Genomic DNA, 16,249 nt, shown 5'->3' with positions numbered 1-16,249 from the left:
ATATTTGCTTCCGTGCAGCTCTTTAAACACGTGTACGCAAACATGTTCCTACTTAGAAGAGATACTTATCTACTTGTGGGTTAGGACTCTGAAAATTTCTGGTCCGCTAAGATGGAGTAATAAAGGTTTTTTTAAAATTATCATTTCTTTAACTATCACATCCACAACGATAGTATTGATAACATATATTTTAGTTTAAACCTATAAATGGTAGGACTTTAAGAAAAAATGGTGGTTACAACAACGAAATGACTGTGGATTTTATGGTCTATAAGGATCATGACAACATTGGTAGAGAATTGAAACTCGACCTTACATACACTAAGGTGCTTTAGGATGGTGATGACATCATCGGATGAAATCAATATGGCGGAATCCAGGATGGCTGCCCCCAGCAGACGATAATGGTTTAGATTATTGTTATTATAATAAATTTATTTTAAAGATGGTGGTGTTACGAAAAATTGCGACAGGGATGAGTGGGGTGTTCGATGATGTTATCGTAATGTAGAAGAGTGGGGCGCTCGATGATGTAAACGTAATGTATAGGAGTGTGGTGCTAGATAATTGTAACATTTAATTAAAATTAAATTATTAATTTTTATTTTTTTTTAATTAAAATCGGATAATAAATAAGGATTTTCAAGATGGCGGACATGACGTCATAATAAGGTGGAATGTTCTAGAAAACAAAATGGTTGTCGGGGTCAAAGGTTAAAGTCAAATCCAAGATGGCCGCCGGAAGTTATGTTATCCAAGATGGCGGCTGGAAGTGACGTAATCCAAGATGGCCGCCGGAAGTGACGTAATCCAAGATGGCCGCCGGAAGTGACGTAATCCAAGATGGCCGCCGGAAGTGACGTTATCCAAGATGGCCGCCGGAAGTGACGTAATCCAAGATGGCCGCCGGAAGTGACGTAATCCAAGATGGCCGCCGTGGCTCCCCGGCTCCCCAGCCGTGAGCCGGTGTCCCAGGACCTACCAAATACACCTACTGACCACACAACGACAATAGCACTGACGAACACATGATTTTCATTGACAACAGTTGCGACGTTTCGGGAACTGACATATGTTCCCGTCATCCAAAAAACTGCATTATATCAAAATTACCCATAGCATGAATCATTTTAAGAATTTACCTATAGTATCTGTTTCCCTACTGTCATTGACATTTTTACGAACACTAAATCCTACAACGAGTAGTTTACAAGCTCTGTCGACAGAACAAGAGTCGCAAAAGGATACATAGATCGTTCAAAATACATTCGAATTTTTTTTGTTGATGGAACAGAAATATTCACGTGAAATTACAGATATTTACAAATTCGTAAATTTGCATGACTAAAAAGAGTGATAGTAATTCAGGATACATATTCTTTCCCAGGTATTTATTCTTTGTGTTGTCCCAGTACCGTTTGTAAACCGTTTTCTTAAACCGCTTTACAGTACATATTAAGTGCGCACATAATAAGCATAATGAAAAGAAAATAAAGTCAAATCAGAAAATATTATATTTTCAATGGTTAAAAAATTATGCTTGAATGAAACAATTCAATTATAATATAAAACTTTGAGCTAATTTTCGTGAGCTATATTCAGTATTATCTCTAAAAACGTGTTTCATGTAGGAATGTGTTGAACAAAGTTACAATATCTTTACAAAAAAATTTTTTTGGCAACTGATTTCCAAAGGAATGTTTTTTGTAAAAAGTACAGGAAATGTTTTTCTGCGTGCCTGTTTTTGGGAATTGTAATATTCGAGTCAGGCTGCAACGAGTAAGAGAGATGGAGACGATTTTGCAGCTACAAAGACTGGCTTAAGGCCGGGAAGCCTAAGATGTACATCAAGTTCTGTCCCTGCCCGAATATTCACCTTCGGCCTACCTCGGGTTTATTTATATATATTTATATTTCTCTGTTTATTTTATTGTAGCTTTACAAACATAACTAATCGTCCATAGTGTTTTAAGTAGATAACCTAACCGACCACTTTTAATATTTGAATTCATTTTTTCCTGCGCAAAAAAAAATAAAACAAATCCCGAGGTTGGCCAAAGGTGAATATTCGGGTGTTTTAGGGCAGGGACAGAACTTGATGGACATCTTTGGGGTTTCCCTTAAGGGGCCTCCCTAGTAGCTTCGGAAGTTAGCGGAACACTATGTTTTTTAAATAATGATGGGACTTTATTGATCGACACTACGAATCTGAAAATTTTTCACCCACGAGAAGATACTACACGAATTGTCTGTATACTTTTACATTTATGTTTTTTTCTATCAAAATATGAAATAAAAAATCACCAACTTGTCCAACTTTGGGGCCATTTTATACTGCTTAGGAGAATGACAGAAAAAAAGTACAAGTCTAGAAAAAAAGATAATTTTTTTCTGAATAAATTCATGTATTTAAAACATATAGTCATCGCTTTGAATTCCGAGATATCTTTTCCACAATTTCTGCAAATCCTGAAAGTTTTCCACCGTCTCGTGCTGCCGCTCGGCGAAGCCAGCTCGCAGCCCACGCACGGCTCAGGTAGCGGGATGAGGGAACCAGGGCCCGGAGGGGAGTCAGGCTACCTGTGTGTGCGTGCGTGCGTGAGAGGGAGACAACCCACAACCGGCAACAAAAGATAATCCCGTGACCGAAAGAAATTCTCAGAATTGCTTTTAGTGTGCCTCGCCACAGTACCATGTGCTCGACTTACTCTGTGTGTATATTCGTGTATCTCTAAAACATCGCTTTTTTTTTAACTACTAATATCCTAAAGTTTACAATACTAGATCATGTATTACGAAATAAAGTATTGAAACTGATCAATCAACACGTTGAAATTTGTCGTACAAACTATTTATTGGTGACTTTACAGTCTCGCTAGCTAATTCGACAAAATTTTTATTTAACTTATAACATGAACATACACTTCAGTGTTTTCCTTCTATTTTTAATAAATATTCAAAAAACAATTATTATACTACCCAATATTTTTTAAAATTATTTTAGTTTTCCAAAATGATTTTACACATCTTACAACGCTGAAGAAAAATTTATACTGGTATTAACCAAATGGTTAACTATTTACAAAAGTTTTGATACTTAAAAATGTAGGTTTATATGAAATGTATCTTAAAATAAAAGAAAAATCATATTTTGAAAACTAAATGTTATTTTTCTATGCTTTTTGGTTAGATAGATATCTGATGGTCTTCTCTGTTTTAAAAATGTTCATGGAATGATAAATAAAAAATAAAAACTAGGGAAGATCTATATTAAATAAGCTAGTCAGAAGTATATATATGTTCCTCCTGGCGCAGGAGTCACGAGGAGTATTGAAGATGAGGTCAGTGACCGATCGCTCACATATGTAATTATGGATGGTACGTTATTAATTACAAAATTCAAAAACCATTTGGAAGTTAAAAAGTATAAATAGTGGCAATGTTTAATGAAGATGACGTAAATTTTCAGATAAACTTATTTCTACAGCTCGATTAATTAATAAGGACAGGAAATAAATTTTTTACAGCAATTATACAAAATTATTACAATTTTACAAACCACAATTAATTTATCCAAAAACCAAAATTAAGTAAATATTGCCCATACATTACAACATCCACGAAAGAACCTTGCAAATTATTTTTTTTAGATGCATTATTTTGCATTCAAGTTCTTTTTGTTTAATACTTCACCTACTTATAATTGTTACATGTTTGGCACATGTTTCGTCACGCCCAATTAAAGGGCCTGAATAAATAGAACGCGTTTCTAATCAAATTTCACGCCTGTTACTTTACCTGCAACCCGGAGCAGTGTGACATAAATTATTGTACACTCGTGACGTTGGCAATCAACTTAAATATTTATGAGTTAAAACAAAACATAACTATAACGGATAATCAAAAAAATATATAAAATTTTGAAAGCTTATTATGTTTTTATATAGTACACAAAGCAGTTAAACCATTAATTATTTGTTGTTGAAAAAAAAAATCCGTAATCTTTCATGCTTTTTTCCTTTATTTTTATTTCCAGATATTTTCATTCTAGAAAATAAATTAAGGTAGCCTTATTCCAAATATGTTATGATAGACGTTAGTTAACTAAGAATATAAATTCCCTTTACAACCACAGCTTGTACACAAGTCGTAAAAAAACATGAGTTCTACTTACAGGCCGTATTGAACTTAGTAGGTTTATGACAAACACAACAGCAATAAACATATGGCTGAGTCTGCTTCCATGTACACTTTTTTTTTAAGTTATCACTTTTAAAGCGGGTAAAGTGTACCTATCAAGTAGCTTATCATTACCCAAAGTGAATGTCGTGCTCCAGAAAATGTTCGAACTATGTAATATTTGCATCACTGTTGCGTTACAGACCTGCAACTTTTTTCAGTGCGCGATGTCACTCTTATGTAAAAATATGTCGTGTTTAGCGCAAACGTGTTCGAATGAATCCACATCGAGCTGCCAAAGAATACTTATCGATGTCGGCAACATACATAAGTATACAAACCATCGTTTACAAATGTATTCATACGTAAGTATATAACTGGCGGCGGGCCATGATGCAGTTGGTTCTTCGCGTACAGTCCACTGACGGGATAAGAAGCGTCAAAGATCTTATATGGCTATTCTGTAAACTTGTATGTCATTTCACTGCCTGCTTTAGACAAACAACATCCATTACTTTCAGCTTTGGCTTGAAAAGAATTACTCCGGCCGGCTTTCTTATAAGACTTATTTCATCTCCTCTTGCGACCAGTGTGTATAATTTGTCCGCGGCCTTATCTTTGGGTGAAAGTTATTTGGAAGGGAAGTTGTGTTGGTAATGTTATTGTTCATCATGTATTACATAATAATTCGACTTAGATACGCACATGTGTTTCTAAAATATAGGTATGTTTAATAACTTGCAATACAAAATTCCTATGTGTTGAATTTCATGTATTGAATTTTTTATTACATGATGTACGAACATACTAATTACAATATTTCATGAGAAATTTTTAACACTTTTTACAAAGCAATCTCTAATTTCTTCCACACCTCATGGTTAACCTTACTATTTTATTTCATTTTTCAGTTGATTTAAACTGTTTGGAATCATAATATGACGGACAATGAAGAATATTAGTTTCAGTAAATTTTATGAGAGGATTTACTTATTACATTAAATAAACCTCAATTTTTACCTCAAAGGAAAAAGTTGCATATCATTAAATGATAAATATTTGTTTCCCTTTAATATAGTTTATGAACATAACTTATTGTGATAATACCTATTAGTTAAATTGTGTTTTTGCAATGCTCTCCTATTGCAGTAAAATTCTTGGGCAAATTGAAAAGCATATAGTCGATCTTTAACATAAGCTTTTAGAATACATAAACGTAATAAATTATGTTCTCGTGATTTTAACAATTAAATATTTCTTCGCATGAAAAAATTAATTAAATAAAAAAATATTTCAGTAAATTTATACTCAAGAATTAAAAATGTTTATTTTAGTTTAAAAAATATATATTATGTATGTATACTTTTCTGAAAAAAGTAGATTCAAGAAAACAAATTTTCTTCTTTTTTATTTTGATCTTGAACTTACTTGACAAGCAATATTGAACTTCAACTTTATACTTTCGGTATAGCACTTTTCGATTTATTCTTCTTCAAACGGGAATTAAAAGTAATGAATAAATAGTATTTTCCTCTATAATTATTGCAGCCGTATACTGAAAAGTTTAACTTTCCTTTATTTGCATGACGCGGAACTCCTAACTAGACAAAACGTTTGTTATTTATTTTGAACGTTATATTTATGTTTCCTTTCGAACTTAAATGAAACTCTTAACATTTAATTTCATCAAAAGTTATACAATATAAGTATCAAGTTAAAATATTTTTAAGTGAAGTTGTGGCTATTTTGTTGTTGAAAATGACACTCTGAAGTTTGAATGAAAGTGAGAAATGATAAAATTATATTTGTAGTTAAAAACAGTTAATTCATTTCAAATTCAATCTTTTGTACATGCATATTGCCAAATAAATTCCACAATATATTAAATTCTATGCATTTGAATCTATTCGTATATTCTGCTGCATTAATTCCTATAAGCAAGTACTTATTACGTACAATGTACTTTTAGTCATGTCGTATAGTTATACAAAATTTTTTATCAAAATTATTGTTTCGTCTATGCGGTTATGGTTGAAAAAAAAAAAAAAAGTAATTTATATTATTTTAAAATTCGGTTGTTAGTAAGAACACGTATTAAGTGTAATATGACATACATTATTCTGTTTATTAAAACATTACTATCGATAACTCTATTTTAGATTTATCTGTCTATGTTATAGGTATTTCAACTTGATTCTTTTTCTTCGGCTTATGACAGCAGCAAATTTAGTTTTATCGCATATGTAATGTTTTTATGTTTTGCATATTATAATTAATGAGTTAGTATTTGTTAGCGGGTGAGGCTTTTTCACAAATGGACGCGTTCTTGGCGGCTAGCAGGTAGGACGCGTGTATTACGCAGGCTGGATAGGGAAGTACGACTGCGGGCGAGCTCCATGATAGAAGCAACGGGAGAAGTAGCACTCGGCTATTTGTATAGGTTGGGATAGCTGTGCGAATGGTAGAACAGACCACGGGTCTATGGTGAGGAAAAAGGTCCCAAGCTCGACATCCCGACGATGAGACCGTTTACGAACTGTCGATGGATCATCAGGAAAGTCAACAACTTGTTCAGAAACTTGAGTCCCTCTTTCAAAATTCAGTTTAATACCTGGAGATGACTATATTCGATGTTCTACCAAGCGAAGCAAACTCTTAATTCATTACTAGTTGATGTTTAATATTGTGACGCAAAATAAAATTGTGAATTAGCTTACTTTGCTCATGCCAGGTTTTACAAGTTTGGTCAAAGTTAATTAAATGAATAAAAATTGTGTCCCTTTGCTGCTGGCTACCCGCAAGAAATTATCATGGTGAATAATAGATAATAATTTAAATCGACATGGAATATTATATGATTTTTATGGGATTGTGTTTTGGTAATGGTGTGTGTATTTTTAAGAAACTGTCTTGTGTATTTTATTACATTCACTTCACGTAACGAATTGTCTGAACGTAATGTTATTGTTTGTTTGTTTTAATATTTCGTTTAATTGAACAATAATACATAGTTTGCCGCTTCGAGCGACTACAGAAATGACAATACAATTAGTTTACAGTGTTCCAAACATTTTAGTTTCCTCTACTGTACATGGGGCGAATATGTCTTATGTTTACTGAAACCATATCATTATACATGCCAAGTGAGATGTTTCGATTGAGTAGAAGCGAAAATATGTCTTAAAACCCTGGTAATGCTATGAATTCCATTCATTATTTTACTCGGTGATCCGCAGGGTCTGTTGTTATGACTGAATACACGTGCACTTCCTCAATGTAGCGTGGCTTCATTGAGATGAAAGCATAGCTCACGTTGATGAAATACTTATTAATTAAAAAATAAAAATGTTATTTTATGCTTCAATTTCTGTTAGTGTCGTACACAGATTTAAAATGTAATGCAGAGTTCCTTAGTTTTATGTATATTGAAATTTGCTCATGTGTAGAGTAGTTATTAAAAGCATAAAAAACATATCTGACGTATTGTTGTGTATTATTTCCATTAGGCGTAACCATGAAAATAGATAAGATTTTATCATTATGTGAAACCTACATTTGAAATGTTGGCGTTTAAATATTTATAAAAGCGTGTGAACTCTTAAAGCACTATTTATCTATTTAGGAAGTAGGTAGTTTCTTTGATTTTAGAAGGTTTTTTTAACAAACAACTAAATTAATTAAAAAATTTGAACTACTGCAAGCAAAAAATACTTTATTCAATTTTTATTTTAAAATTAGCCTTATATTCTACCTTGCTTACACTTTATTATCGAAAAGGTTTTTTTTTGACAGAGATGAATACCGTAAATTAATACACAAAACAAATATGTTTTCGTATGATACAATAACAGCTAGTGACATTGACGAATCCAAAATTATTTTGATAGTTTGTATAGAAAATCCCCAACAGTAGTGGTGATATATTTAGGGATTTCGTTGTAGATGGGTACTATCTCACAATAAAAATTAGTTATCGTCAATTATCAAAGCAGCCATATTTCGTATCTTCTTTGACAGCCTAAATACAGCACCAAATGACGTACTTGGCTAAAAATTAATTCCAGCTGCATGTGTACATTCCGGGAGGAGGGGAAAATCTCAGGGTGGCCCGAACCTCCCTGAAATAAAAAAAGCCCATCGGAGGGGGCCCGCTTGGATTTGCAAAATCTTCACGTTATCGCGCGGGCCTCATGGGAATCCTACAGATTTTCGCCCGTGATTCCAGCTATACATTTCACTGAAACCTTGAGCACAACAGTCAGTGCACACTGAGTTCTTACATACCACCCGCACTTGTCTTCGATAAAATCTGAACTCAGGTGGATTCAGCATGACTGACTAAGCCTGCAGTCTGAATCCACCTGTAGGCCGCTGTTGCAACAGCTAAGAAATTTACACTGCTCGTAAACAGTCTGTATGTAACTCGGAACGGGATTCCAGTTCATTCGTGTATATTTATTCATCATATTATGCAACGTTAAAGTCATTAAAAAATATTTAAAAAAATAAAATGCTAAACATGTAATAAGTGCCAGAAAATAATAATATGCTGTAATATTTAGTGTACCTAAATACGACGTGAACCCTAGAATACAAAGTTGACGATGTGTCGTTGGTGGGATCACTTGTTTGTTCCTGACATTTTTTTCTCTACAGAATTTTAAAGTGAGTTTGACATGCACTTTTTCTTCAGGAAGTAAGTTAAAAATTTGTTTGTCGTTATTGCGATTTCAAAAGTTGATTTGTGTCTAAGAGTAAAAATATTTAATATTATTTTCATCATTTTATTCCCAGTTTTATTACTCAATCTATTAGTAGGACGTGATTTCTCGTCGCGGTGCGGAAGACTTTTATGACTGAAAGCATAATGTTCGTGCAAAACCATTCATCACACAAATGTCAGTTCTAAAGTATAATGTTGTAAATTTTTTTTTAATTATAATAATTTTTACAATTTTTTTTCTGAAAAAACAAGCTAACGCATTAATTTTTGGTGACAATTTTTTGTAATGTATGTAAATCTATTAATTATGTAGAACATAATTAAAAATTAAAAATAAATGTTTTAAACAGAATTGACGATTGTTTGTATTTAATGGATATGGACTGGATCGCAACACTAATTTAATGTTTCAAGTTAATAAACACTGTCAGGAAGCAAGCAAGGCAATATGAGAACATTATCTTTTGGTTGAATGTAGCAAAAGGGAAAAACAGTCACCTTTCTTGCCACGATCTTGTTCGCAGATAACGCAGGTATAAGTAGCAAATTGACTCCACACAATGACAACCCTCCCATTATTCCGCCCCCCTCGCTGAAACGCCCTCTCCCCCCTCCACCGCGGCGCAGGCGACAGGCTCAGGTATATCGCCCCGCCCAACCACTGGCCGTAGCACGTGGCCAGTGGCCCACCGCGCTAAACATTTTTACTAGGGAGGCCCCTTAAGGCCGCATCCACCGCCCCTCTCTGTGTCTCCTGGCAGAACGCACGTCACAGCTCACCTGCTGTCAGCTCGCGCAGGCCCCTCCTCATGATGATGTGCTGACCGTCTTCCCTCCGCCACGTGATCCTGGGCGGGGGGTTGCCGTTGGCCCTGCACACCAAGGTGGCGTTGTCCCCTTCTTGCACCGACAGATCTGCACTCGTCTCCTCGTACAGGATGTCCGGGGGAACTGAGCCCACAACAACACGTCATTGACACCATTATTTATTTACAAAAAAATTGGTTGTCTGTAAAGTCGGTTTACGGACGATAGTTTAACGTGACGTCATAAAAAAACATTGACGAAATGATTGCATACTTTTATGAATAAAATTGAATATTTTTTATTGAATTATAACTATTTTGTATGGATACAAAGAAGAAGTGAAATGAAATCTACAATTTAAATGATAAATTTGCTTTTATTTGCACTCATTAATTCAAACATGTTTATTACTTTAACGAAGAGATTATTTTAACTATAACGTTCATACATGTTTGCTATTTAACTTCTTCCAATCTGTGTTATTCGTTTAAGGATAGGACGATGATAGTAAAAGTAGGAAACGAATGGGAGTGTTTCAAGTTTAATGTGCCTGGAAAAAGTCAAATCGATGGTTGTTTCAATGGAGTGTAAGAGAGATAGATGCGGCGCAAGCGTACAATGAGCATAACGGGACACAGAGTAACGGGACAATGTGCGTAACGGGACACTTTTTCGTGCGTGCAGCCGGCTTTCATCGATTTATTAGACGTCGTCAAGTCAAAAAAATATATAATTTGTATTGTTTGCGCCGAAACATTTTCAGCAGTTTGGTCTGAAAACAGTTCATCTACATTGTCACTTGCCACCGCGAAAATTTTTGGAACATTTAAGTTGCAAGATGGTGCTCTTATTGAGCAATTTTCTCGTATCCGTGAATGTAAAAACTTCAAAAAAAAGAAGTGCGCTTGTAACCAAAGCTCTATCAATAACTAATTTTTGAAGTTATACTTCTTTAGGAGCATTATGAATAAATTAACGTGAGTGAATTTTTACTATGCGCGCGCACCTTGCAACAAAATTTTCACAGGATGAAAAAAGAACGGCTACATACAAAAAGAGGTTAAATACTTATAAAAATTATAGATGTTAAACTAAAGTGACTGATATTAGATACTGGTCCATGTCATTTAAAACATTTATTTAATGTGCATATCAGTGATAGAAAGTGTGTTTATAAACTTTTGCAAATTGTGTTTTCAAATTTTATTATTGATAAAAGGCTATGTTACCATATTTCTAATTGATTTGCTTTATAAATTATGTATTATAATATAATTATTTAATAATTAATAAAAATAATAAATTTAATAAGTACATATCATGTTTATTGATTTTAATTATAATTTAAAATTTGTTTCGATTATTTTACTAAACTAAATAATTTATTTTATAGTAGTATTCATATTAATATTGAACATTGCGTATTCATTTTTTAAATTTAATTGATTTTATACTTTACCAATCGTTTTTATAATATCACTCTATTCATTTTATAATTTAATATAGATTAATTATTTGCACGCAATGTTAACGTATGATTTTAACACGCCAATAAGTGAGTATAACTTCTAACGCGCGTACATAAGTACACGCACCTATTTTTCGTTTAATACTTGGCATCAGTTGTGAACGGAACAATATCCACCAACAACAATTTTACCATATTGCGAAATACAAGCCCTAAGGGGTTCTGCAATATTTTTTTCCGTCATTCTCTTAGATATAGTCACTTCATTTAGAAAATTCGCTTCCCTGAACTTTTTTTTAAATATTCTCACGCAACAACTCTTTCAATTGACCATACCCCAGCCTTCCGTATTTCCCACCTAAATCATCGCCATCAGAAATTACATTCCGGACATTACGCGCCCCTTAAAGCACCTAAGGAAACTACGAATAATACAGGGGAAACAACTCTCAAAACAATTACGTTTATTTATGGGGAAAGTTATATATGTATATCATGGCACATTAATTGTATTTGCTAATAACAAATTATTTTTTGTTGTTTCTCAGAATGAATTACTACTTTACTATTTTATAAAGACAACTAGCAAAAAACATTCCATAAACAGACTGCTGAAATGCCAATTTTGGTTCACAAAAAACGAAGGGTATTTAAAATGTGAATGAACTAAGTAAATAAGGGTACGCATATTTAACCCTCTGCATACGCTTGCAAATCTAATGTGAGTGATAACCCTTTTTTATATTATATCAAACATACTCATTGATCGTATTACAATTTTTACCACATAAGTGTAGTTTTAATCAACTGTAGTTAGAAATAATCCGTGCAGGGCTGGGTTATGGGTCCAAACAGGATTTTTAGTCTATTTATATCAAAAGTTTTCTAATTCATCATATACATATTAGTGTTGGAACATCACAGAACATACTTTATTAACCTTTGAGATTTGTCTGGACTTCATTTTAAAAATGTGACAATTTATTGAGGCACGCCAGGCAATCTAAATACTTTCAAAAACGGTACAAATTGTGTTAAAACTTACAGTAGCGAAACGAAAAAAGTATGTTGGAATGAACAGCTATTAGTCTCTCAAACTGTTTTTAGGCCTTTAATTAATAAAATTATTCTTTCTGTTTCCATGAGTCTATACTAATTTTAAAACTATCCGAGAAAAAATCTGAACATTGGATGAAATAATAAAAAAAACTATTGGAAATGTCTATTTACATTACTGAGAACTCAATAATATAGTTTATTTTTAAATTTATGGCTGTTTGTCTTTTTGTTTGAGCATTAATCCAAAACTACTTAACAGATTTTGACGACCTTGTTATTTTAGAAAGGTCTTTAGCTAACTTAAAAACCAGGCTTTACATAATTACATAATTTTACCTCTAAGGGGGTGAAAAGGGGGTAAATATGGTTTTAGTATAATTAATTATATCTCTAAAACTAATAAACTGAAGGAAAGATATTCAGTAAAAATTAGTGGGAGATATAGATGTATATATGTAGAGATAGAGAGGACGTAGATAATGATAAAGAGAGTTCTATATATATTTTTAGAGAGATAGAGAGATACTTTGTATATGTGTACCTACTTCAAACAAATTACAAAACAAAATTGAATGAGGCATTGCAACGCATTCAAAAGCAATAGCAAGATAATGAAATCTTTTCAATATCAGTATTCTTAAATTTTTACACTTTTTTCTATAGTGCTTTAGGTTACACACAGGCCATCCATTTTTAGATATATATAGGTCAATAACTATACACTGGCAGAACAACGTCTTTCAGATTCTGCTAGTGATAGAAATTATTTTGCACATTTGACATTCAAATTAAGAAGACGAATACTGCCTATATCTGATTTCGAAAAAAGTCACATTCAACATGTGTTCAGCCCGGGCAATACCGGGTACTGCAGCTAATAAATCATATATCCAAGGAAATTAAAATGAAAGTAAGAAACTGAGAAAGAATAATGTACCAAATTATAAATTATATCATGTTCTAATCTTTGAACTTTTTCTATATTCGAACGCAAATAGGGGTGAAAAGGCGGTAAATTGTTTTTATTATAAAAGTAGTATCTCTTAAGCTAATTGAGCATTATTTAAGATATGTGGTATGATTTCTAAACATGCAAAATCTACGTGTAAACAATGGCATAACCGTAGTTAAAATGAAAGAGTTGCGTGTTTAACAATTTTTTAAGACGTCTACCTTATGAAATGAAAAGTAGGTAAGCTTTTTATCAAGGTAAAATATATCCTCGATCACTCTATAACAGAAGATTTAAAATCATATACTTAATCTTTACTAAAAATTAAAAAGGCGTACGCAAAATATCATTCTTAAAACGGTTTTTTTTTATGAAATAAATATATTATGGACCTGAAAATTTATTGTGTGTATTTATTTTGTAAATAATGTTTGGAATTAATCACATATTTTTTCTTTCAATGGTAAGATTTTAGCAATACCCTGAATTTTCGCGAGCAAAGCCGCGGGTTTGAAGCTAGTAAACGATAATCTCGATCTCCATAGTTCCCACCAGGTTTTCCTTTTAATGTGTTTGATAATGCCTACATAATGCTTGGTAAGGTAGTATTTAATTAATGATTTTTCCATGCTACTCACGTGTACATAATGAAATGTTTGTTGTTTCAAACCCTGGATAGAATCAAAAGTTTTTACAAAAATTTGTTAAAGGATTAGATACTCATCAAAAGAAATTATTAATTCTTTTTCTAAATAATCTCAGTTTTCCAGTTATTGTTATGTTGGGCACTAATAAAAGCTCTCCAATACATATTTCTTATGAAGTTAAATTCTTTAAATAATAAACAGGCTCTACCATTATACAGGCAGGGAGGAAATAAATAATTGATTACCCTAGCCACAAAAAGTGAACTATAATTGGACCTAGTATAGATCCTATGTGGCGCAAAGCCACAAAACGTAATATAAAATTCATGCGGCAAGTTACGTATGAACAATTTCAATTCACGGTCAAGGTTAGGTGGCATTTTGAACCAATTCATTGGAATATGTTAAACTCGGCAACTAGTTACGTGTATTCAGGGTTATTTCTCACTGAAACTAAAAACGTTTCCAAACTCTTTGGAAGGACACATCTTGAATGCTTGATTGTGATTGGCTGGTTAAACGTCAACAAACAAAATTTTTTTTTAAAAATATGTTCAAACGCGAGTCACGCAGTGGCAGAAAATTAAAATGTAAATAAAATATGTGAATTAATTATTTTTTTGTGGGAGGAAATGGCAATACGAGATAATTGCGTGGTATTATGGCACTAAGTAATCAATTAAACACTCACAATTTTATAAATCCCGAGTTATAAACTTTGCGGTTGAGTCTAACTGTAAACAATTGATTCCCGTGTAACTGACAAGTAGCGTACTTTCTTCTCAATAAAGTAAATATTTTCAAGCATAGCTACCTAAAACGTATCAACTTAAAATAGCAAAACCTTTACCTCGTGACCATGCTCCAAATGACAATATTTAATCTTACAAAATGAGTAACACAGTATTAAGGTAATTTTTGTTTTCACGACGTCAGAACATTAAAAAAAAATCGCTACATTTCACTTCTCGTGTTTATAACATAAACGTCAGACACACTTTACTAACTACACATGCATGTGAACTTGCGATTAATTTCAATTTTATTTACTTCAATAAACTGATTTGATGTGGGCCAACGGATTGTAAAGTTGCTGATTGTTGTTTCCGCTTGGGAGAAGGACACTGTGATAAGACGTGCGGGTGAGGTAACGAATAAGACCTGCCTTGTTGGGACGCAATCGTAACTTAACTCGTTGGCCGTATTCCAGTACGTTTCCAAACCGAATCCCAGTAAGGAAACAGATAGGCAACCGTTGTAATAAGTGGTGCCCGGCTCGAGGCTATAAACTCGTTTCAACGCATTCTAACGGACATTTTATAACTAAAGACACAATTATTGTAACGGGGAAAAAAAATCCTAGAGATAGCAGCACCACCACGCAAAAATATAACCACCATTTATAATTTTCTCAAGTAATATTTGAAGGTGCGATTTATTCGTTTCATGACCATTAAAGTTCACAGAATGTATTACGGCATGGTTTCGTCACCATTAAGTTTCTTTTGACAACCCAACACCCTTGGTACGTTCCCCGCTGTTTTCGAATGTAAGTATGCCTATACGAGTTTTTGCCAGACGCGTGTCCGCCATCTGGACAAAATCAACACGCACGCGCGGATGTTTGGAAAACAGATAGGTCACGGATACCACAATGAAATCAGTTCCTTAAAAAATTTGTTGTCTGTAAAGTCGGTTAACGGAAGATAGTTTTAACGTGACAACGTCATAACAAAACATTAATGAAATGATTGCATACTTTATGAATAAAATTGAATAATTTTTATTTTAATAATAAAAGAATAAATACTTGAAATTAAACTAGTAATCAGATTTTTAAAATGCAAGAATAATTAAACATTATTGCCGAAATTGTTGTTGTAATAAGCAATGAAAAACACATTAACTTTTCACTTCACTTTATAAACAGTCGAGTGGAAGAGAGATAGATGCGGAGCAAGCGTACAATTATCGTAACGGGACACAGCGTATCGGAAAAATGTGCGTAACGGGACACATCGTAACGGAACAATGTGCGTAACGGGACACTTTTTCGTGCGTGCAGCCGGCGTTCATCGATTTATAGACGTCACGTCAAAATAAGGGACTGGTCATGTCCTATCTAAGAGTTTGGGAGCATGTTACGGCTAGATTCCAGGTGGAGCATATACAACACCTAAATCCTTATTTGTGTGTCTTGGAACGCCGGCCCGAGTATTCCAAGGAAAGGGTGAATGGCGTGGACTCAGTGGTGCGCGACGTCTTGCGACATAGAGCAGTAAACACGAATCGGCGGAGGAGGAGTCTTATAGCCATCTGCGTGGCCACGAGGCGGTCCGGGTAAGCTCAGGACCATCCATCAGGTCTGACAGCTGACACTGATCTCCTCTCAAGCGGTTTGCAAAGCCCGTGAC

The 16,249-nt window shown here is 33.6% G+C and overlaps 1 protein-coding gene across 1 annotated transcript in view; it reads right to left on the bottom strand.

Annotated features, from left to right (window-relative positions):
- Positions 1–16,249, bottom strand: part of LOC134528643 (lachesin-like) — a 103,961-nt gene that overhangs the window by 33,627 nt on the left and 54,085 nt on the right. The window contains exon 4 of the mRNA XM_063362440.1: positions 9,683–9,853. Coding sequence (XP_063218510.1) covers positions 9,683–9,853 — 171 coding nt within the window. The remainder of the gene's footprint in view (positions 1–9,682; positions 9,854–16,249) is intronic.

The sequence above is a fragment of the Bacillus rossius genome, chromosome 1 (genome assembly GCF_032445375.1).
Source record: "Bacillus rossius redtenbacheri isolate Brsri chromosome 1, Brsri_v3, whole genome shotgun sequence".
Lineage (NCBI taxonomy): Eukaryota > Metazoa > Arthropoda > Insecta > Phasmatodea > Bacillidae > Bacillus > Bacillus rossius.
This window is presented reverse-complemented; position numbering and strand designations above follow the sequence as displayed.